The 23816-nt window shown below is 45.2% G+C and overlaps 1 protein-coding gene across 4 annotated transcripts in view; it reads right to left on the reverse strand.

Annotated features, from left to right (window-relative positions):
* Positions 1 to 1738: 1738 nt before the first annotated feature.
* LOC126997859 (exonuclease 3'-5' domain-containing protein 2-like) overlaps positions 1739 to 23816 on the reverse strand; it is a 29456-nt gene continuing 7378 nt past the window's right edge. For 2 of the 4 annotated variants that reach the window (XM_050859071.1, XM_050859072.1), the window contains exons 2-7: positions 22490 to 22751; positions 16588 to 16747; positions 14862 to 14948; positions 8390 to 8584; positions 5776 to 5992; positions 1739 to 2714 (exon numbers count right to left, since the gene is read on the reverse strand). In XM_050859071.1, the coding sequence (XP_050715028.1) occupies positions 1759 to 2714; positions 5776 to 5992; positions 8390 to 8584; positions 14862 to 14948; positions 16588 to 16747; positions 22490 to 22751 (1877 nt within the window). In that variant the 3' untranslated portion in view covers positions 1739 to 1758. Of the gene's footprint in view, positions 2715 to 5775; positions 5993 to 8389; positions 8585 to 14861; positions 14949 to 16587; positions 16748 to 16971; positions 17015 to 22489; positions 22752 to 23816 lie in introns of those variants that run through there. The other 2 variants (XM_050859073.1, XM_050859074.1) reach the window with 2 other exon arrangements.

The following is a 23816-nucleotide window of genomic DNA, read 5'->3' on the forward strand; positions in this document are numbered from 1 at the left end:
TTTCTTCCATGCATGACACGCGCATCAACTGAGCGATATTTCACGTGTAATTTATCAATTCCGTCCACTAACACGTATGTATGCACAGGAAAACAGTTGAATATCCTTACACGACGTTGGCATGGCCCGATAACCAACCCTGAGGCACCTCGATCCCCACTAACTCGCTGTGCCGACCTTGCCTTCCCGCCCTCTGGTGCTGGAGGTCGCGTCACACTGCACAAAACATATTAAATCATATTATTAGAGCGTAGCTGAACCTCTGCCGAGCGCCACCGAGGCTGACTGTAACCGCGGCTATAGGATGAGTTGCGAAGGTTCACAGAGGAGCCCCGAGCTGTGAAGATGCCAGCTGTCAATTTTCTCATCCCCCTTGCGAGGTAATGTGATGTTATCATCTGCACAGAGAGCAACGCGCAAACGAAAAAATCCCCGTTGACTATTCCCACGACTCTTGACAAGTTATTCAGCTTCACCTTTGCCACTATAAACAACAACGCAAATAAAGAACTTAAGGCATCTGTAAACCTCGAATCGTTAGTCCTTTTTTTTCTCAAGCGTTGCCATGTTGTGAAAGTGAGGCCTGAAAAGATAGATAATGACTCGTATCTTGTTGAAAAGCATTCCTCACTTCCTCCTCTAATCTTTTAATGCTCTTTCCTTTTTAAAATTCCTTTCCTTAGTCCATGCTTTCGGTAGTCAGAAGTCAGATAGTCACACACACGTCACCAAGATATTTATTAATGTTCACGGATCGAGCTGAGGGGGAGACACAAAACCCTGCAGTTGATGAACGGAACCGCCGCCTCCTCGAATCAGGTGTCTCTTCTATGAGCCTCCTTCCATCATCCCTCTTGGCTTCCCTCATAACATCAATTCATCAATCTACGTAGGTGTACAGCCAAACCTTGTGAAATTGTGAGTAGCTATGAATGAACGGAAGGAAACCTAATATAATGTGCAACAGATCAAATATCAATATAATATGGATAAAAAACGAGAATCTGGCAAACGCTACTTTCCTAGTGCTTCCCCCTGCCTCTCCGTCCTTCCCTTACCTCCCCCCTTTCCACGTGCAGTCAGGAGTTGGTAGTAAAGATAATACTAAAGGAATTAACTATTCAGGGATTTGAAGGATAACTCTGCATGTGTAAGGTGTGTGGTTTGATGGTTTCCCCGCAGGATATAATGGTTAAAGCATGATTGGTCGGGCGGGCAGCTGAGGCGACACGGGAATTAAGGCTGCCTCGTCCGGGGCTCCGACCAGAGATCCGACACCTCGATACAGCCGCTTGCTGGCCGGGTGTTGCCCACGCGGTGTCACTGGTTGTTCATCATATCTACCCCGCCTGTCCACAATGCTTTTCAGGGGCCTTGACCCATCGTTTTCTCGCAAATATCTTCTAAAGAAACAGCTTGAGCAGTGTGGTATTTTGGCACAGCATTGTTGACACCCTGCCCTAATTCTTGGCAATATAGTGCATTGCAAAATGTGGATGATTAAGGCGCTTACTCTTGACTTTATTGGCAAAGCCTGACTTGGCCATCTAGACATTCAAGCAGGGGAAGCGTGACGTTACTGTGACGTGTATACCCCCCCTCCCCTGTCTTCCCCCTCCTCCGTCTCCCCTGCCCTCCCCTTTGCCACTCCCCACCTCTCTCTCTCTCTCGCTCTCACACACACACACACACACACACACACCAGAAGACACAGGTTTCTAAAAGGAAACACCATGACTGATTGCTTTAATGAATACTTTATTGAGTGAACTCTGTAATGCTGTCGGTGATGTCTATGCCGACTAGGATGAGTTTGTATGTTCCAAAGTCTGGATGGTCTTGTGACAGGCCGGCCATCACATCCCACATCTTCTGGAGGTTGTGCGTGACAGACCAAAAACGAGGCAGATATTCTGGCTGCATGGTGTCGATGAAGTGTCTCCTCCACCTCTGCTGGAGCTCCACAAGGCCCTTCCTCATGTATGCCTGACACACTCGCTGACCGTGCCCCTGGTAATCCTCAATCCACTCCCTGGCATCAATGTTAGCAGCCTCTTCCAGCAGTTCATGGCTTATGGAGTCCACTGTGAAGTACGCCTTAACCACATCCTCCAGTTCCCTGACTCTGGCTTCAGGGATTGTGGAACGACTCTTCAGTAGAGCCGAAGCTGCATTTCTCACAGCTTTTCGCGCGTTATCCACCCTCACTTTCTGGCTGGCTTCCCGTCCCAAGGGAACATTGCATTCTCTGGCCAGCGTGTCTTTTAGAACCGTGTCATGGGCATTGCTGACCCTGTGGCACTTTATGCACAGCAGCACAATATCATGACTCTGATGGTCCTTAAGAATGCTGGGAAAATACTTGCGGTACTCATGCGGCACGACATTCTTCTTGATGTATGAGTGTTCCTGGCCACACACCACGCACACATTATGACGTTCCTGCACATAGAAGCTCTCGTCTTGGCACTCTGCCCGAGGCCGCCCCGCTGGCTCAAAGTTAAGGCGCACCACCAGGGGGTTGTGCTGCACCTCCACCCCCAAGCCCTTCTCAACATACCACTTGGCTTTCTTTGGGTCACAGGTGCAGAGAGGGGAGTCATCTGGGGCCAACAGCTGGCAGTTATAATACAGAGGACTCTTCCGGGGAGAGTAAGCTCGGGTGGCTTGGCTGATCTTCCTCAGTACAGGCTTCTGGTTGACACAGCTGTTATCTGAATTAGAAGCAAAGGGAAATGTTAGCTCTCAGGAAAAGAGTGCAGCATTCATTACAGACTATACTCTTGCTAATGACATTCTTATGAGACACTTTATTCAACTTTTATATGAACAGTACTTTTCTTAGGGTTACTACTACTATTATTACTGGTATTATGTACTACTACTATACCAGGTTTACTTAAGCTAGATTCCTGGTGCCTAGGCAGGTTGGTAAGGTTGGAGCTGATTGGCTGCACCGCTCTCTCGCAGACACTGGTGTCAGACCACATCTTGCATGCTGGAGTGAGACATGTTTCTATATTATATGCCATAGCTCACCTCATATATGAGATACCCAGTTTTGGTTGACATCATCAGACTCAGCAGTAACTGTAGAATCAAGATGTATTGTAAAAACTCGACAAAACAAAATAGAAAATGGTATCTCAATGAGTTGAACTGTGAAGATGTTAAAAAAAATTTATTAACATGTTTTACTTATGCTTGCTATCTTCAACAGTTGTTCATTGACTGCAGAAATATATTATTACATTACGTAGGAAAAACTCTCGTGAACACGATAGTGTGATCAGAGTGCAGATAAAGCTCCACATATTGAAAACACAGAGTTATTTATTTAAGGGGAGCACAATGTGATCGTTCTGGAAGGTTCCTGCAGTGTTGCTGCTGCCTCGTCCTCCCTACCCATGACCCTCCCACCAACCATCACAGCGTGTCGCGCCGGCGTGATGGTTGCGGCGAATGACATGTTGCTATAAATAACTTTGTGTTTTCAACATGTGGAGCTTTATCTGCATTCTGGTCACACTATCATGTTCACAAGAGTTTTTCCTACGTAATGTAATGACATATTTCAGCAGTCAATGAACAACTGTTGAAGACAGCAAGCCTAAATAAAACATGTTATAAACATTTTTTAACATCACAGTTCAACTCATCGTGATACCATTTTCTTTTTAGTTGTGTCGCGTTTTTACAATACATCTTGATTCTACAGTCACTGCTGAGTCTGATGGTGTCAACCAAAACTAGCTATCTCATATATGAGGTGAGCTATGGCATATAATATAGAAACATGTCTCACTCCAGCATGCAAGATGTGGTCTGACACCAGTGTCTGCGAGAAAGCGGTGCAGCCTTACCTTACCAACCTGCCTAGGCGCCAGGAATTTAGCTTAAGTAAACCTGGTATAATACTGCTACCTGTGTTACTACTATTATTATTACTACTACTTCTACTACTGCTCCTACTGCTACTACTACCACTACTGCTACTACTGAAACAAGGAATTAAGTTTATTCATCATTCCAGCATGTCATAGTCTTAAGAGGGTCAACTCTTCCATGAATACTTTAACCTCCCGGGAATTTCCTGAAACTTTCACTCGTCATAATAATACTTCATCAAATTACTGAAGACGCAGGCCAACAGTGACGCCGTACACATGGGCAGAGGCAGCTGTGGCCATGTGGCACTCCTGCACGTACTGAAGTAAGGGCTGGCAGTGGCACTGGGGGAGCTGTGGACACCTGCCGCTCAGAGGTGTTCCGTATCTGGTGGTCTGAGGCAAACTGGCTTTCACTGAGGTCGGGGTGGCTTTATATCTTCGGTCTTTGTGCTGGTGCATTGGCCAAGAGGTTTTCCCGCCCCTCCTGTTCTGCTGCTTGTTCATTTCTTTATTACTTCATCGTCAACGCAGCAGGACAGAGCTGCAGGACGAGCCAGGGTGGAAAGGTTCCAGCCAGTCTTTTTATACAGTACTGGTATTTCTCAATTTACGCAAGTACAGGTTGTCCTTGAGTTACAGCGAGTGTGACTTCTGACTGCTCACACTTACAACCAGGCCAATAACATTAATAATATTTGGTTAAGTAACGAGTTGATATTCCAAATATTCTGCCGTGGGTAGAATAACAGTTTGTTGACACAGTTCCTGCCAAGCTTACCACGAGATATAGCAGACCCCAGTTGGCTACCAAAATGGCGCCCCACAACAACGGCCCCCTCACAGTATTCCTGCAGCAGCTCCTATTATAGGCTACAGGCAGCCGTTTATTGGATACAGCAATCACACCTGAATGAAATATCAACACAAAGTAAGGAGACGCAGCAGAGGTGACGCTGGCCACTCATAGAACTACAACGTGTCCTTTGTGTACAAACACTGCCAACAAGGCCCCCGCTGCAATGACTCCATGGGGTGTTTGGCTAATGCCGCCATCTTGGCAAATCTTGGTGGTTCAGTTCCCTAATATTGCAAAACACTGTGTGGCTAAGGTCAACCAAATGCAGAGCTGGTGCGAGGCAAGCTCATGAGGACAGAGCCAGGTTTAGGGGGAGGGCAGGAGGAGCAGGAATGCTGCTCTATCCATGGCAGGACAGCTGAATATTTTATTTTAATGTAAATCTCAACATACAACCAATTCAACTTACGACCAGCCTGTCAGTCCCAAAACTCAAGGACTGTCTGTAATTAGCAGTACAAATACAATACCACCTCTAGCTCAGCCTCATGCTGTCCCACTTCATACCATAAGAGTTCACTAGAATCTTTGCTTTTTCATCCTTTCACAAATGAAATGGAATCATCTTCCTTTGTCTGCACTATCTAGTATGCACCATCAGTGAAATGCTTTCTATCCAGAATAGGTATTCAGGCAAAGTTCAAAGTGTAGGATCAATTTTGTGTGAGCCCAACTCATCAGCCCAGCGTGTCCTTCACAGGGAGTTTGTTTAGAACTCCTCACAATAACAACAGCAGCATCAGCAAGTGCATCCCTAACTGCCTTACTTCATGACTACAAAAGTTGGCTAGTATCTTCGTTCTTTCATCCTTTCAGTGGCAAACACTGGAGTTCCGTTCCCTCATCAGTATTTCCTCCTCCTCATGATGCTGGCCTCCACCAGGAGCGAGCATCAAGACACAAGTTCTCCTTCTAGCAATGATCATTCTCTTCATAGGGGAAATGTGTTGCAAGCTTTTATATTCAGTATTTTGTCTTGCCCTTGGCCTGCCTCCTGCACCACAAAGAAGTAGTGATAACAGGACTTACCTTGTTGAAGTAACCTTTTGCTGGAGTTTGAGAACTTGAGGTCCAGGTATTGGTGGCAGATGTTGTGTGTGTCCGCCAAGAAGCGGCGGAGGAAGAAAGGTGATGGCAGGAAGGGCAGCAGCCAGCTGCCGCTCCTCCACCCAGGCGTCCACAGTTTGGCACAGAGCACCGTCAACAGCTGCATCCCAGCCAGAGCATCCTCCGCTGCATAACTCTTCTGTTAAACAAAAAAAGAATCAGAAACCAGAGAAAAGCTGTGCACCATCATTATTACATGTCTACTCTCAAGCCTGTTAATTGGAATGGCCTCGTCATGGCACCCAAGTTTGAGATGTGCCCGGAATGAACACCACTGAGTGCTGGGATGAGCCCAGGCCTGCTGAGTATAAGTCAGGGCAGCATAACCACTGCTCCACACACAGGGGTTGATTAAAAGTGTCTCCAGCAACCCTGAGTGTGTGCGGAGTCATCTTCACCATTCACATCCATGGTGGGGGCAGGGCGTCAAGCACAGGTTGCAGAAGTGGCCTCTGGTGCAGTGACCTTTTAGTTCATCAGTGGTGCAGTGGGTTTGCTGCCCTGACTTCTATTCAGGAGGCCCGGGTCCAATACCCAACACTCATTTTTTTTTTTTTTATTTTTTTTTTTTTTACGTCTTGGCCTATTACGCCGGTAGGCTTCTTCCCGGTGGATCCTGACGGTCGGTCTGAGGCTTCTTCCTGGTGGGGCCTGATGGTCGGCCCAGCCCGTTCTGGCACAGGCGAGTGTTTTATAGTGGTGCCATCTTGCATTGGCTCATGCTGCCCTCCCGGAGCTCATCTTTAACCCTTTCCTTGCACGCAGTGTGGACGCGACTATCCCCTCAGGCGCAGTCGGGTAGCCCAATTGGGGTCTCGTTTAACCTCTGTATCTCAAAAACTATTCATCACAGCTAAAAACCATTGGAAAGAGGAGGTCCAGATCTATAGGAGTCGGTTATGTATGCCTCTCTTGCGAACGTACATGCACGTTCAGGGAGTGTTGAATGTTAACACTTACGTCGGTGCATGCGTGATGAACAGCCATATTGAGGGAACTGCGGACATTTTTTTCTTCAGATTCTGGCAAGGGAGCTTTGCCAACTGCAATATTTACAACTATTTGGTCAAAGAATCAGTCGGTGATAGGTGAAGCTATGCAAAAATGCCGCTATATTGGGCAAGAACATCCACCAGTTACTCGTCCATAGATTTTCCGCGCTGGGCTGATATGATTTTCCACCAAATTAAGTGAAGAATCCACTCAATCAGCAATCCTGTGTTTTGAGAATTAGTGTTGGAACACTCTCATACGCGGGAGATTTGAGTGTGGGTGGAGGTCGTAGCGGGCATTTAGCGCCACCAGCAAATACACCTATCGCCTGCTGCAAGCGTTTAGCAATGAAAGGGTTAATCCTAGAATCTAGAGTCTGGGTTGATAGGTGGTCTTCTGGACAGCATGTGGGTAGTTTTAAGCCACTCGGTGGCGGCTGAAAAATTCCAGCTTGGTGGCACCAGTCAGGGATTGAACTCGCGTCCTCCTGAACACCGGGCCGTCTCGCTATCCGTTCAGCCACCGCCTCAGTGGTGTTCATTATGGGATTTTTTCACTGTGTCAATGCAGTTTCACTGATCTGATGTGTGCATCATTGTGTTCTGGCAACCTGCTGTCACACAGCATGTCCAACTGTGTGTAATATAGGTGATAACCTACACCTAGGAAATAATTGCATGCAGACAGCAACGACAAATACCGTCAATTACATTTAATTTTAACTTTCAAATTACGCAGACAGCTGTTTTGTTATTTTGTTCTGAGAGAGGGCAGTGCCAAGGATATTTGACAATTATAATAATCAGCAGCCTTATAAATCAACAGAACAGCTGCTGTCTAACCGTCTAAGACAGTATTAATAATTTGAAACTCAAAATCAATTCTAATAGTTGACAGTATTCATCCCTGCGGTCTGCATATCCTTGATACTGACAGCTATTCCCTATGCATGGGCTGTCATTTAGTATACACAAAGTCAGACACACCGCGGGACAGCAGGTTTCCAGAACACGATAAAGTGCACCTCAGACTCAGGCGCCGTGACCATGGTGGGGGCGGCCAAAGCAGAAAAGCCTCCATTTGGCTCTGTCCGTGCACTCCAGCCTTGCACACTCCACTTCCCTCATTCTCCTGTCCCTGCTCCCATTGTACTCCAGGTCATCCTCCAGCACTCTCACCATCAACTTTCCAAGCATGTACTTTCTTTGTCGCCTCAGTCCTTCCCATTCCCTCAAAACAGTCAAACCATCAACAAGGATATGTGAAGTGACTACATTAAGAACAAGAAGAGATGAAACAATCTGCTGAACTACTACTACTACTACTACTACTACTTCCACTACTACTACAAAAATAAACTCTACTACAACAATTACTACTACTACTACTACAACTATTACTACTTCTGTTTTTGCTGCTAACACTTCTACTTTTCTAGGGATGAAAATGTATCTCTTGGCTGAGCACATCAAACCTTGGAGGAGCTGACTGTTATTTGAAACTGTTCCCCGAGCATGAGCGGCCCACCAGTCACAGTCCTTACCTGTCTCTGGGTGAGGTGTTCTGCTTGCCAGTTGCTTGCCCGCACCCGCCAGTCTTTGTCCAGGGTGTGGCCCAGGTGGCTGAGAGAGAGTGCAGCCAAGCCCAGGCCAGCAGTGCCCGCCAGCCCTGCCTTGCCTCCACCCCCAGGCTCAGGGCAGCACAGGGCCAAGTGACGCAGGTCCACACAACCCTCAACCTGGAAACAGTAGGAGCATAGGAACATGAAAAGGCTAATATGTACATCCTGACTGAGGCTGAATCCCATGCATCCTGTTACTTTATTTAGTTGACCCCTGTCTAGGACAAAGAACAGGCAAGGTTTTTTAATTGAAGAGGCAGTGCCACTCTCAGCCAGCCATGATGTGTCAAACTGAGTCAGTCTGATCAGTGATAGCTGGCCTCATTTTGCTTTAATGCCTGATCAGTGACAGCCTCGTGTTGGCAGGAAATGAAGCATGCTATAGTCGTGGCGCCTGAGTTTGAGGCGTGCATGCTCAGGTTGCCCTATGGTGTGTCCAATTTTGTGCCTTTATATTACATTTCAGTTCATGGCACCTGCAGGCTTTCTTGTGGGGCCTGATGGTCGGCCCCAGCCCATTATGGCACAGGCAAGTGTTTATAGTGGTGCCATCTTGCTTGGCTCATGCTGCCCCCCGGAGCTCATCTTTAAGCCTCTCTTTTAGAGGGAGAGTCTATAGACTGGGTTAATAGGTGGCCTTCAGGACAGCATGTGGGTAGTCTTAGGCCACTCAGAAGTGACTGAAAAATCACAGCTGTGGCAGCGAGCGGAGCGTGAACCCAAGTCCTCTTGGACGTGGCGCCAGCACGCTAACCATTTAGCCACAGCCTCCCCATTATATAGCACCAGCTTCAATATAAGCAAGTCATGCCTGTCACTGTCAAGTGTCAGACATTTTCAATAATTTCATGGAGTCATCTTGGAGAGAGATTTCATCAGAAATCAACTTTATCCTCCAACATTTTATCAGCCCAGGACTATTTACTGTATACTACTGCAGATGTATCATGTGGCGATGAAAGATGTCCCTGTACAAGACTTTTTCATACATTTACCTGTATTAGGGTGTGACTAATTCACCGCTGTGTAATAGGTGGCTTTATTAACTCCTGAGCTGAAGTAAACTGTGATCAGCAACAGAGAAACAGCAGCAAGACTCCACATCCAGTCCACGGGGAAGAAATCAAAGAGAAAACTGGAATAGCATGGAGGGCTTTGGCAAACATAGTAACATCATACATAACAATCTGCCACTCTCCCTGAAGAGGAAGGTGCACAATCAGTGTATCCGCCAGTGCTAACATGTGGTTCAGAAACTTGGCACCTCACAGAAACCAAGAGAGGAAGCTAAGAAGAACACGGAGAGGAATAGAGAGACCTACTGAGTGTAACACGCAGAAACAGAAGGTGAGCAGCAAGGGTTGAAGGACAGTCTAAGGTTAAAGATATTATACAGACGATTAACCCCTTGACTGCTTGAAGACATCACCAAGCTACAGGAATGGAACAAAAAGTGGCTGCTTCTATTCAGTGAAAAAAAATGTGAAGTCCTGCACCTTGGGAGGAGATATCCAGCATACCAATACCACATGGGAAACACTCCACTATCCACCACAGAGGCAGAGAAAGACCTGGGACTGTATGTTACCAGGCTACCAGTGAAGGAATATCCAGCACACCAATACCACATGGGAAACACTCCACTATCCACCATAGAGGCAGAGAAAGACCTGGGACTGTATGTTACCAGAATACCAGTGAAGGAATATCCAGCACACCAATACCACATGGGAAACACTCCACTATCCACCACAGAGGCAGAGAAAGACCTGGGACTGTATGTTACCAGGATACCAGTGAAGGAATATCCAGCACACCAATACCATATGGGAAACACTCCACCATCCACTACAGAGGCAGAGAAAGACCTGGGACTGTATGTTACCAGGATACCAGTGAAGGAATATCCAGCACACCAATACCACATGGGAAACACTCCACTATCCACCACAGAGGCAGAGAAAGACCTGGTGTAGCGCGGTGACTATGCCTGATGAACGAGCCTCCCATAACCCACTTAGCCAGGGGGGTACCTCTTTGGCCGACTCGGTAAGGAGTGACTCTCCAGTCACGCTGGTCATGGGTTCAATCCCAGGCAGCCGGGGAATACCCTCTCCTTGTTGTGATTAATTTCTCGTGTGTTTCGATACACACAGAGGACGTGTGGGACCGAGAGAGTAATAGAAAAAGAGAATAGAAAATCTCTTCATTAAATTGGGACTATATGTTACCAGGATACCAGTGAAGGCCAAATCCGTGCCAATCACAGCGGACGGGTTAAAAAAAAATAAGGACTTGGAAAGGTCATGTCTACGTACACAGGACTGATAACATATGGACAATCAAAGCAACAGCCAACCTAGGAATTGTAGCAGCCAGGGAAGGCAGAGAACCAGGTGGGGGGCTGAAATTAGAGTACTAGCCAAAGTACAATAACATTAGAGGTGGAGCAGGTTGGGAAAGGTTTTATGCAAGCTTTTTTAACCCATCCGCCACGATTGGCACAGATTTGGCTTTCACTGGTAGCCTGGTGACATATACTCCCAGGCCTTTCTCTGCCTCTGTGGTGGATAGTGGAGTGTTTCCCACGTGGTATTGGTGTGCTGGATATCCCCTCCCAAGGTGCAGGACTTTACATTTTTTTTCATTGAATTGTAGCAGCCACTTTTTGTTTCATTCCTGTAGCTTGGTGATGTGTTCTTGGAGGAAATCTGCATCCAAGGGGTTACACATCATATTAGTATTTATTAGTTATATGGCTAGTTTGGCTTTTTGGGGGTGGACAGTTTGTTAGAAGTGCTGGATTTTTACAGACATATTACAAACTCAGTCTTGAAATGTGCTATAAAACAATCTAACAAAACCAACAACCCACACCCTCAAAAACAGGTAAAAAAAATTAGCCACAGGATTGTTATAAAGACTAATATGACACTTAACCCAGTAGCAGCAGGGATCATGTTTCTTAATGGTCCCTCTAAGTGAGAATAATGAGAAAAATCATCACTCACACAAACCATTTCATAATATATATCAAAGCATTTGTGATCAGTTTATGTATCATCTATTTTGGGGGGTTTATATCATGGCACAAATTTGGCCCGTCGCTGCTACACGGTAAAGCCACAAATTTGGCCCATCGCTGCTACACGGTAAAGCCACAAATTTGGCCCGTCGCTGCTACACGGTAAAGCCACAAATTTGGCCCGTCGCTGCTACACGGTAAAGCCACAAATTTCGCCCGTCTCTGCTACCCCTGGTTAATGGTCCCTCTAAGCAAGAAAAATGAGAAAAAATCATCACTCAGACAAACCATTTCATAACATATATCAAAGCATTTGTAATTAGTTTATGTATCATCTATTTTGGGGGGTTTATATCATGGCACAAAATTGGCCCATCGCTGCTACACGGTAAAGCCACAAATTTGGCCCGTCGCTGCTACCGGGTTAAATAATCATCCGTTAGTCAGTTAGTTATTTAGTGGAGTAGTAATGGATGGGGATGATGATGAGCTTACATTCACAAAGCCATTTCAGTCTTTAAACTCATTCCCTCCATCCCTTGTTACAGATCTAACCTCAACCTTCCTGCACCTATTACTAAACTCTCCTTGTTACTGAAGTTTCCCTCCATCGGTGAAGCCCAGACCCTCCCATTCCCTCACTCCCTTCCCTCTTCTTTCATTCTGTCGGCCGTCTTACTAAACACTGTCGCCCAAGTTCACATATTTGACAAGGCTTTCGTAGGCATTTTGGGCATTTCCAAGGATAGTTTTATGACCCTGGTGGTAGTTTGACCCTTCTTCTGTACCATGAACCTATAGAAACACTCATTAGAACCTGACTGATCCCCTCTTTGACCTTTAGAAATAGTGGGAAATGTGAGAGGCAAAAGCGTTTCATAATACTGACCTGTCTCTGAGCTCGCACTGGTCAACACTCTTTCACGTTGTTTCTCCTAAATGATCTTTTTTTTCTTTTTTTTTAATCAAGGGTATAAATGAATGAAGAGGAAGTGGGTTAGTGGTGAAGGTACAGGTAGGGGAATAGGAAAGTCAGTAGGAGAGTACAGTTATATGGTGTAGATTCATTAGTTGTTCTGGTGTAGTTATTGTTTACCGGGCACCTTATTTGTATACCCCCGGCGTGCTAGGGGAGTGTGTGTTTGATTTGTTTGTTTTATTGAGGTCACCGCCACCTCAGCTCACCTCTTCCCACCACCCCCTCAACCAGCGGCAGCACTACCACGCCCTGAAGGCCCCTGGACATCAACTCATATCCGAGTCATGAAGTAAATCTCACCCATGGATTGTATTGGGATGAGACGCTGGCACTCCCTCATATCTGATTCCTCATGAGCTGCCACTGCTACCAACTGCTACCTCTCCTGTCAGTGCCTTTCCTCACACAGCCTTTTCTCCGCTGCGTGTTGTGCTCAAGGGCAACAAAAAGAGTGAAAAAAAATAAATAAATAAATAAAGCCTGCTACTCGCCGCTCCCATAACAGACAAAAGTAAAGAGTAGCCAAAAGAGAGGTCAATTTCAGGTGGAGAGGTGTCTTGATACACTCCTCTTACTCAATTTGTTCCTCATTTTGGTGTCTTGCCAGTTTCTCAGTCACTCTCTCGTGTGTGTCTCCCCTGCTGGTGGTGCATTTCGACACAGCCTTCCCTCTCCTGCATGGTCTGGGCTCATCTTTGTTGACTTCGTTTCTCCTGGCGCTGCTCTCAACCCTCACGGAGACTCTTCTATTGGCGTATCAAGTCACGTCATTTCATCTGTGATTATCTTCATGAGGTAATAAGTGCATCACACAGGCAAGTCCCATCATTCAACCATTCATTCTCCAACATTCCCTCTCTCAACACTAAGAAATACTTGCCCGTCTCCACTGTTTTAAGATGCAACCTTCACTACTTTAAATTTATTTTTTTCAAAGTTCATTTTTTTTATACTTTTATCTATACTGCTATTAACAGTGTACTTATGGTTAGCATTTTGTCTCAGTATGGTCCTTGACACTTAAGTTACTAGAAAGGTTCAATGGAGATATTTCGTGGTAACCATGAGGTGTATTAACATTATGTTGTACATCACACTGTGAGCAAAGGCTAATTCAAGCTAACGGTTTCCAGCGCAGTGATCGGCTGCCACTTGGCCACTCAAAATAGTTAAAAACAAAGGGCTGTGGCTGCCTGTAATACCCTAATGAAGCAGATAGTGGCTGGAGCCCAAGCTCTGCAGCTCACCAGGATGCAAGGCTCAGGAGAGTGAAGGTGGAAGGTGTACCGGTGGCGTGGAGTGAGGACAGGACACAGCCAGACAGGTGGGTTATGTAAACTTATTTAAATAAAATTACTACAGAAATAACACTGCAAACACACACACATTAACTTCTGCACTGGACGTGCTCCCGCCCCAAGGCATCCTCCCACTCGTCAGCTGGGGGTGCAGAGGCATGGCCTGCATTTTTCCCTCCCTATCATTGTGTTATCAATAAAGTGCAGCAAAAACATTCTTTCTGGCTAATAAATACAAGATATAAAACAAACAGATATTTGTTTTTTTCTCATTTTCTTCTTGGGTAAAGGATATGATATGGATTGTAATGTTATCCCCTTCCCCCTCTACTTCCTAAGGGAAAACTGAGTTCATTACTCAACAACTTTGCTATCTGAGCCTTCCTTTGGAACACAACCCTGGCGAGGAGCAGGGGTTGCCTGTGCCTGCTTGTAGGCAATGCTCCTGGCTGAGGCTGCTCGCTATTGCTCTCACCACTCTGAGATCTAGGCAAGTACTGGTGATGAAATGAGATTCATATTTCCCTCCACATCAAAGCTAGCAAGGGAGGCAGCACTGAGTCAGAGTTTAGGGGCAGAATACAGTCAGCAGGGGGAGGGGAGCTGATGAGGAGGAAAGCCTTTGACTAGTTTGCCTAAAATTAACAAGTTTGATAAATAACTGTTGGTCTGAGTTTTAGGTGGCAGGAATTAATACATTTAGAAATTGAAAAACAAAAAGTAATTTCAAGAACACAAATGCCAGCCAGCACTTCTCATTGCTTTGTGTTGCCTGTGAGCAGCAAACAAGTCAGCTTCAAGGACAGGGTGGCGCCGTGAGCTGTGTTCCTGTTGTTCGTCAAGGAGCGTGCAGTGCCATGCCGTCAGCACGAGTCAGTCATGGGAATGCCACAGACTCCAGAGGTGCCTCATGCTAGTAATGTTGGCAAGACTCCCACGGCCATGCATATGCCAAACCTACCTACCTACCTACATCAAACCTACATCAGGGGCAGCCGTGTGACATCTGGTGGGTCTTTCTGCATTTATCAAAACTCTGTGCCATGAAAATGATCTCTGTCTGCTCACCTTGTAAAGACACACACAGCTTACCTGTAGACCATAATCTGCTTCCAAAAACCTCTTGTCTTGAATAATGCCAACACCAGATTTAACGACGGCCACATCACCGAGAAGACTCTGAAACGTTGATACAGGGTCATATTACTGTAGATTTCGGCACCCAAGTTCACATATTTGATAAATCTTTCATAGATGTTTGAGGCATTCCCAGGGATATATATATAGTTTCATGACCCTGGTGGTAGTTTGACCCTTCTTCTATACCACGAACCTAACAGAACACTCATTAGAACTCGACTGATCCCCTCTTTGACCTTTAGAAATTGCTGATGTGAGAAGCGAACGTGTCTCATAATAGTGACCACAGTTAGGTCAGGGCTAGGGAGAGAAACTGGCTTGGGGGATGTTCCTTCAGCATCACCCTACCACAGAACATGATGAGATTTTTGGAAGTGGGAAGTCTTCTCTGAAACCTGCCTGACCTCACAGTATTTCACTTCCTCCAGGAACAGAAATTGAAGAAGCAAGAGAGTTGCCGACAAACAGGATTATAAGGAGCAAAGACAGCGCCATTATAAAACACTCGACATAACGGACACGGACCAACCATCCAGCCCTACCACAAAAGCCTGCTGGATAAGACTCTCATAGAAGTTGCTGGGACTTTCATGGCCTGTGTTGTGATCCTAGTGATAGTTTTACTCGACTTCTGCACCATGAATGGGAAAACCACCCATGAAAACCCGGTTAATCTTCTCTGTGGCCTTGCAAAACAGTCGTAGTGGAAGCCTGATACGTTTTAAAATATCGTCACCCTCACAAAATAATCGCGTAAGTCATTTTTCAGCGATTTCCAGGTTTTTGTCTACATCAATTTTTCAACATGACGCCCATTTTTGCATAGTTGCCTTCGTTATGCAGGGTTTGAGGGTGACGAATTATTATGACAGATGCGAACATGATAAACCCACCAAACAGCTGAGGGGTTCAAACATAAATGGAAATGGTTCACTGCTACTCGTCACAATTCTAAAAAAATCATAAACGTGAAAATGAATAAACTCAACTTCCCTTCTCTCAATGACTTTTTTTTTATTTTACATCAGAGGACACGGCTCAAGGGTAACAAAAAGAGTAAAAAAAAATAATAATAAAAAAAAGCCCGCTACTCGCCGCTCCTATAAAAGATAGAGGTAAAGAGTAACCAAAAGAGAGGTCAATTTCAGGTGGAGAGGTGTCTTCAAGCTCTCAAGTCTGTCCAGCGTTGGTTCCCTTGCTGCCTTACACCACTGCATGCCTCCACCCCTCCCACAGCCTTACTGCACAAGACTTTCAGCTCAACACTGTCCCTATGTTCTGTCACTAATGCAAGAGTTAACCAGTAGCTTCACTCTTTCATCCTGACATTGGTAAACTCTGGAACAGCCTTCCCTCCACTCTGTTTGTTCCTTCCTGAAACTGACTTCTCCTCGCCTCTTGTTCTTTTTTCTCTTGATGGAGCGGTGCTGAGTGGGCTCTTAGCTGCTGTTTGTTTTTGCCCTTGTTATTTGCTGTAAAATAACAAATGAATAAGATGTGCCTTTTACGAGGAGAGTAGCAAGACCTTCCAACCCAACCTTATCTTCCTGGCACCCTTCTCAGTCCCATTCCATGCAGAGCAGCACAAGGAGGGCAGTTTTTTCCTCTGTGCTGCCCTCGGCCTGCCCTCTGTGGTGCAAAGTAAAAATGACCTGGAAATATGCAGCCTCTGAATTACCTGCAGGGAGGCTGGCAAGGGTGCCGTGAAGGCCGTCAGGTGCACCAGAACGCACGCCCCAGAGTGGGAGGCCAGCTGCAGGAGTGCCACAGGTTGCCGCTGCCCTCCAAGCTCAGTCCATTCACAGTCCATTCCCAAGGCTCCTTTGTTACCCACCTCCCTGCAGAACATGGATACAGCTCAACATTTAGCTTCCAGTCAGGGCCAGCATGGAGGTGCATGCAGACTTCCCCGTCAATAACAACATAGTCATTCCAACAATATCCCATGATTCTGCAAATACGCTTAATACCAAAGCCACCATTCATGTCTCCAAGTCATTATTCAGTGTCCATGTCTTGCAACAACTAAATAAAAGAGAGCACAAGGGATTTGAATCCTAACCTTGGTCCTTCTGCACAGGTATCATCCTAGAGTCTTGTAATTCCTGTTGGAAGGGTCTTCTTTTAAAAGTTCAGTTTTGCAGGGTAGTCATGGCACGGGAGTGGATAGAACAGTGTGTTATGGGAAGATTAATGAACACCAGAAAGAGAGTGGGTGATAGAACAGAGCCCTGCGAAACACAGTAATTGCTATGTTCCGGGAAGAACAGTGACTGTCTACCACAGCAGATAAATCACTCAGAGGAAAATGGAGATACAAGAGAGAATCTGTAGGGGAGCAGTTTAGATAGCAAAGATTTATGCCAGACTCTGTCAAAAGCTTTCAAGATGTCAAAAGCCGCAGCAAAAGTTTCACCAAAACGTTGGCTGATTGACCATTTTGATCGGTACTACGGTGCTGAATTATTACTACTACCGATACCGATCATTCGGTATAAACGGACAGCGCAAATCTATGGGAAAGCAAGCAGTAGAATTCAGGTATTACTTTGGCGTCATCAATTTTAGCCAATCACCCACGGCCCGTGGCCGGCGTTCCGTTCCAATCAGCCAAGGCAGCCACGACCCAAGTCCCGCTCCGCCCCATCAAAGTTTTGGGGAGCCTCTATGAGCCCCCTGCCGGCCAGGGCCACTCCTACGCTCTCGACTCTCGCTACTCACCCTCAACGCCAGCCTCTGCTCGCCTAGTGTTTTTTTTAGTGTTGTTTTAAGTAAGCGTGTGTTGTGAAGAAATTTATTTAAAGTTTTTAAATAATAAATAAATAATGCTGTATTGTCTTTTTTGTTAACTTTTTTTTTCTTTTTCAGTTTATTTTTGAGGAGAAATTTATATTAAATAAGTTATATTTATTTTGAACTTAAAAATTAAAAAAGACTCTAATTTACTTTTTTTTTCTTTAGTTTAGCAAATAAGAAAAATAACTAAAAAAGTGTGTTATGGGCCTTTAAAAAGCATTTTTATTATATAATTATAGTTTTTTAATCTACAGATTTTTTCTACAGAATCCCAGCTCTGCCAAAACGGCTAAGAGAGGACGACCAGGAGTCCTCCTCCTCCTTCACTCTCAATCCACTCACAATCAACCGTAACTGTAGCGGCTTCGTTCAAGCGGAGGACTGGGGGGCAGCATGGGCCAAGCAAGAGTTGCACGTCACAGCAGCCACTAAAACTAAAATTTCCTTGCACCACTAATGGGCGGAGGTCGTCCAAGAGACCCCTCGAGAGAGCCTATACGCACCACCTTAAAAAAAAAAATCCATTCACAGTCTATTTCCAAAGCTCACTGACTCCTCTCTGCATCACAGGATCAGACCAAGAGTACAACAAGTGTGAGAAAACACTCCCGCAGCGTGCCACCCTAATCGCCAGTCAACAGAGGACGACACAAAGAGTTTGTTTCCACAGTCGTCTTGATCTTGATCCTCCTCTCTTAGGCACATTTGAGTTCAAGGAAGGAAGGAAGAAATACAGATGAAGGAGGGCAGTTTGAGTTTACCGGTACAAAGGATGAGTGAAGATACTGTTTAACACTTGCATTAGGAAACTGGACGGCACTGGCATTAGCTTTATCCACATGACAAGATAACAAAACATGTCTCAGTGAAGAATGAGATCAAACTTCTTTCTCTACATTATTTTTTTACGTAAAGGAGGCGGCTCAAGGGTGAAGAAATAAGACCCGTAAGAGTTGTTCCTGCACTTCCTCCCATCTCTCTGTCTGTACCTCTGGGGCCTGCTCCCTCCTGAGAACTACCAGCAGGGGGGCCACAGCTTAACCCGGTACCAGCGGGGATCATGTTTCTTAATGGTCCCTCCAAGCGAGAAAAATGAGAAAAAATCACCCCTCACACAAACCATTTCATAATATATATCAAAGCATTTGTGATCAGATTATGTATCATCTATTTTGGGGGGTTGATATCATGGCACAAATTTGGCCCGTCGCTGCTACACGGTAAAGCCACAAATTTGGCCCGTCGCTGCTACCCCTGGTTAATGGTCCCTCTAAGCGAGAAAAATGAGAAAAAATCATCACTCAGACAAACCATTTCATAACATATATCAAAGCATTTGTGATCAGTTTATGTATCATCTATTTTGGGGGGTTTATATCATGGCACAAAATTGGCCCATCGCTGTTACACGGTTTATATTTATATGTGCAATTGTTAAAGTAAGCCTAAAAAGTGCTTTAAAGTGGAACAATTGACTTGAAGTACCATATTTCCTGCCATGTAAGACACACTGGGGTATCAGACACTCCTATAATTTGGCAATTTAGAAAAAAAATTAAAAACTCCACACTTTCCCTGAACTTAATGTATTATGCAGTATTACATTTGGCACCTTACTTACAATTATGACTATGATACTGTATGTTGCTTTGTGCCCTTCTCTGTGTTCAAATTGTTCCACTGTTGGTTAAAGAGTTCCAGTGCTCTTACCCCAAGCAGATGTGACTTTGAAATGGCAAACAAAAGTGTTGGTTGGTAGATACAATCACTGCGCAGTGTGCAGGCGGTAACTTTCGCTGAGCTGCTGAGGGAACTAATCACACGGGGATGTTATGTTCGATGGGCAGTCTTGGTCTTGATCTTGACTTTCAGGGACCATATATCTACTTTCAAGTAGAAATATATGTTGATTACTTTCTGTCAATCATATTATGTTTTAATATAGTGATTTTTACAATGAGAAACAAAAATGCGTTTACAATAAACACTTCAGTCATCCATGGATATCCGTTCTTTCGAGCATGTATCACAGAGAACATCAGCTGACCGGGCCGCTGCACAGCAGAAATAACTCCAGGCTAACCTGCCCAAGTCTGCCCCACGGTCACCGGGCAGAGTCACGTCAGGCAGCACCCTGCTCCACCAATGTTGTTCCTGTGTAACAGCCACTTTAACCATCACAAACCCAAGGTACCCGACACACTGGTGACTGGTGCACCACGGAGGTGTTGTGTTTTGTGTTTTGTGTTCACGCCGCGCCTCGGCTCCCACGTGTGGCGCGTCTTCTTCTTCTTGTGACCTGTATGGTTTTATCACTTCACATGTCCTCCTCCTCTCTTCTGCTTATTCACACTTTTCTTTTCTATTGCATCACACTATCACTATTCATTATTCAAATCAATCAAAATTTATACCTTTAGCATTTACTGCACAGGGGTAATTTTGGGGCATTTTTTGCGTGAAAAAAAGTGTGATTTATACACCACAAAATACAGAACACAGTACCCTCTTGAGTTTCGCGTTATCCGAGTTTCGCGATCCTCGAGTTTAGTGCTTAGTCCTAAATTCTTACCATCCCAACTTTCGCGCATTACCGCCCCAAGTTTCACGTTGCTTCGACATGTACCGGTCACGTCTACCTACCACCGGCGTCATGCGTGCTGCCTTAAAAGGCGGTGTCCAACCATTGGGGCTATGGGCAACCGTGGTTGCCCATATGCCCAAACGGGAGCGAGTTGTTGGTTGTCTGTATGAATGGAAAATGGTTGTGAGTACGAGCGTGGGTACGTGGGTACCGAACGGCTGCATGTAAACAAACAGACGACAGCACTGGCTGAGGAGCAGTGGAAGATGGCTCACCAAGAGACTCGTGAAATGGACTGGCAGAGCTGCTTTGCTTGCTATTTGATTAACAAGATAAGAGAACACCCTGTGCTGGGGAACCACACTCCAAAAAACTATTTTTCTCCAGTCTATGAAAATTGTAGAACTCCAGGTGTTGTTTTCCTCTACTTCTTCTTCTTCTGACCTGTAATGCATGGCAGCAACGGTGAAAAGTAATAGCAGAAAACAGCAAAAGGGCATAGAAAAGCAAAATCAGGGAAAGAAAAGGACAGAAAAACACCTAAGTTCAGGGTGAAGTGTATAAGTGTACACTGTTAAGTAACTAAGTGCATGTTGTAAAGTATAAAAGTGTGGAGAAGGAGGACTTAAGAAGCGATACAAGGCGTTACAGGTCAAAAGAAGAAGAAGAAGGTCCACTGCACTGGCCGGTGTTGCGAGAAATATCTCCAAGATGAAATTAGTCATTCTGCTGTCCACCACGCATGCGCGCTGTGGGATTAAAAGTATAAATTTGCCTGGCTTTGTTCTAGTTTGTCTGCTTGTGATCTTGGTGAGCGGTGTGGGAAATATGGAAACAGAAAGTCAATCATGATATTAGTGATTTAATGATTTATGCCAGAAAGAGTTAGCAGATTATTTCATAACACACAGAAAACTATCAGAAAATATAGGTTTGTCCAACTGTACCACGGGTGACCACGAGCAACCGCCCTTACTTTGGTAGACGACACCACGTGGATCACAAGCGTGTATTCAGAACTGCCAGCCAATTGTAAGGCAGCCGCCTTCAACTGCGGCTTAAAAACGACCTGTTCTCGCTTCCCATTTTCTTCCCATTACCAAGTACGTATTTTGAGATAACAAGGGAGAAAAGTCGAAAAAATTGAGATATCAAGGGAGTAAAGTCGAAAAAAAGTATTTTTTTTCCACGGGTCGGGACCAACAAAAGCTTTTTCATGGATTTCAATACCCCGAGTTTCGTGATCCTCGAGTTTAGCGCTATACCTTCGGAATGAAGCAAGCGCGAAACTCAAGAGGGTACTGTATTTCAATCTGGAGACATCTGGGAACTATTGTGTCAAACGGAGGTATTTTGGGTGTTGGTTTCATACCAGTAACAATAACCCCTAGGCCTACCAAAGCCTAACCATCAGAGTATAGGGGCTGCTTTCACAGTCACTTTGTTTGTTTTGATCATTACCAAAGGCAGCAATCGACACTGTAGTCTTCCACGTGAAACTGGCCTATGGGGTAGTGGCAGCTGCAGAGGAAGCGAGAAGTGTTGAGAGTGTGTGGCAAGGTGCGGGTCTAGGCTAACCCCGCAGCCGCCACTACCCCATCGGCCAGTTTTACGTGGAAATCTTCTTTTTTGATAAAAAATTAGTCTTTTATGGCGGGAAATACAGTAATATCTGATGAACAGACACTTGTTTAAGGCCCGTTGCTCCAGGTTGGTCCTCGTGCAGTGGACCCGCCCGGTGCAGAAAGACTCCCAAACAAAGTCTGTCAGTGGGCACCTCTTTAGCTGACTGCTTAAAGAGTGGCTTGCCCATCTAGCTGACTGTGGGTTTGATCCCTGGTGCTGGTAAAACCCTTTCTGGGTCTGCATTAATTTCTCGTGTGTTTCGTGACACACAAAGGTCGGGTGAAGGTATAGTGAAGTGTAATTTGAGGGGGTTACACATGTTAGCTTGTACTGTGCAGGAAATAGAGAGGTGAGGCAGCTTGACTACTGACTCAGTACTCAGGGTCTCAGGCTCAGTTTAATATAAAAAAATTTAATGTATATGTATGAAACACTCATTTATCAATATGATGCAAAAGTACATTTTTGTATGTAAAATTTAACCGTGCTAAAATTTGAAAAAACAAGCTGAGTTTTTTTGAGTGTGTGTTTGTTTTCCTGTCAAGCCTTCAGGAAGACAGTTTTTCCTCCTTACCTCAGCAGGAGGGGAAGAACACTGGCCCAAGTCTCTTCACTGTTGACAATATGTATCTTCTTCTTGCACCGCCTCACCTGCCTCCTTATCCTCCACAGCAGCAGCTTGTGGGAGAGGCTGTGCCTGTACTGGCACAAGACAGCCAGCCCTGAGGCTCCCACCATGAGAAGCAGCCAGCTGGGCACACTGGAGCCATGATGCCAGCCGGAGCCCATCCTCCAAGTGTCCCTCTCCCTGGGATGCTGCCAAGCCTGCCACTCACCTGCAACAGCAAGGCTCATAAGACTTGGAAAGGGGGACCACAGCTCTGAAGATGTCATGTACTAACACACACCAGGATATGAAAGGATACTGATGTACTAACACACACCAGGATATGAAAGGATAGTGATGTACTAACACACACCAGGACATGAAAGGATAGTGATGTACTAACACACACCAGGACATGAAAGGATACTGATGTACTAACACACACCAGGACATGAAAGGATAGTGATGTACTAACACACACCAGGATATGAAAGGATAGTGATGTACTAACACACACCAGGATATGAAAGGATAGTGATGTACTAACACACACCAGGACATGAAAGGATAGTGATGTACTAACACACACCAGGACATGAAAGGATAGTGATGTACTAACACACACAAGGATATGAAAGGATAGTGATGTACTAACACACACCAGGATATGAAAGGATAGTGATGTACTAACACACACCAGGATATGAAAGGATACTGATGTACTAACACACACCAGGATATGAAAGGATACTGATGTACTAACACACACCAGGATATGAAAGGATAGTGATGTACTAACACACACCAGGATATGAAAGGATAGTGATGTACTAACACACACCAGGATATGAAAGGATAGTGATGTACTAACACACACCAGGATATGAAAGGATAGTGATGTACTAACACACACCAGGATATGAAAGGATAGTGATGTACACACACACCAGGATATGAAAGGATAGTGATGTACTAACACACACCAGGATATGAAAGGATAGTGATGTACTAACACACACCAGGATATGAAAGGATAGTGATGTACTAACACACACCAGGATATGAAAGGATAGTGATGTACTAACACACACAAGGATATGAAAGGATAGTGATGTACTAGAATCAAGGAGGAGTTCCGGGGGGCAGCATGTGTCAAGAGAAGATGGCACCACTATAAACACTTGCCTGCGTCATGACGGGCTGGGGTCGAATACCATCCAGGCCCCTCAAGCAAGCCTACCAGAGCTATAGACATAGACATAAAAAAAAAAAAAAGAGCCAGTGTTCTGCTGCC

This window comes from Eriocheir sinensis, chromosome 13, assembly GCF_024679095.1.
Source record: "Eriocheir sinensis breed Jianghai 21 chromosome 13, ASM2467909v1, whole genome shotgun sequence".
NCBI classification, from domain to species: domain Eukaryota; kingdom Metazoa; phylum Arthropoda; class Malacostraca; order Decapoda; family Varunidae; genus Eriocheir; species Eriocheir sinensis.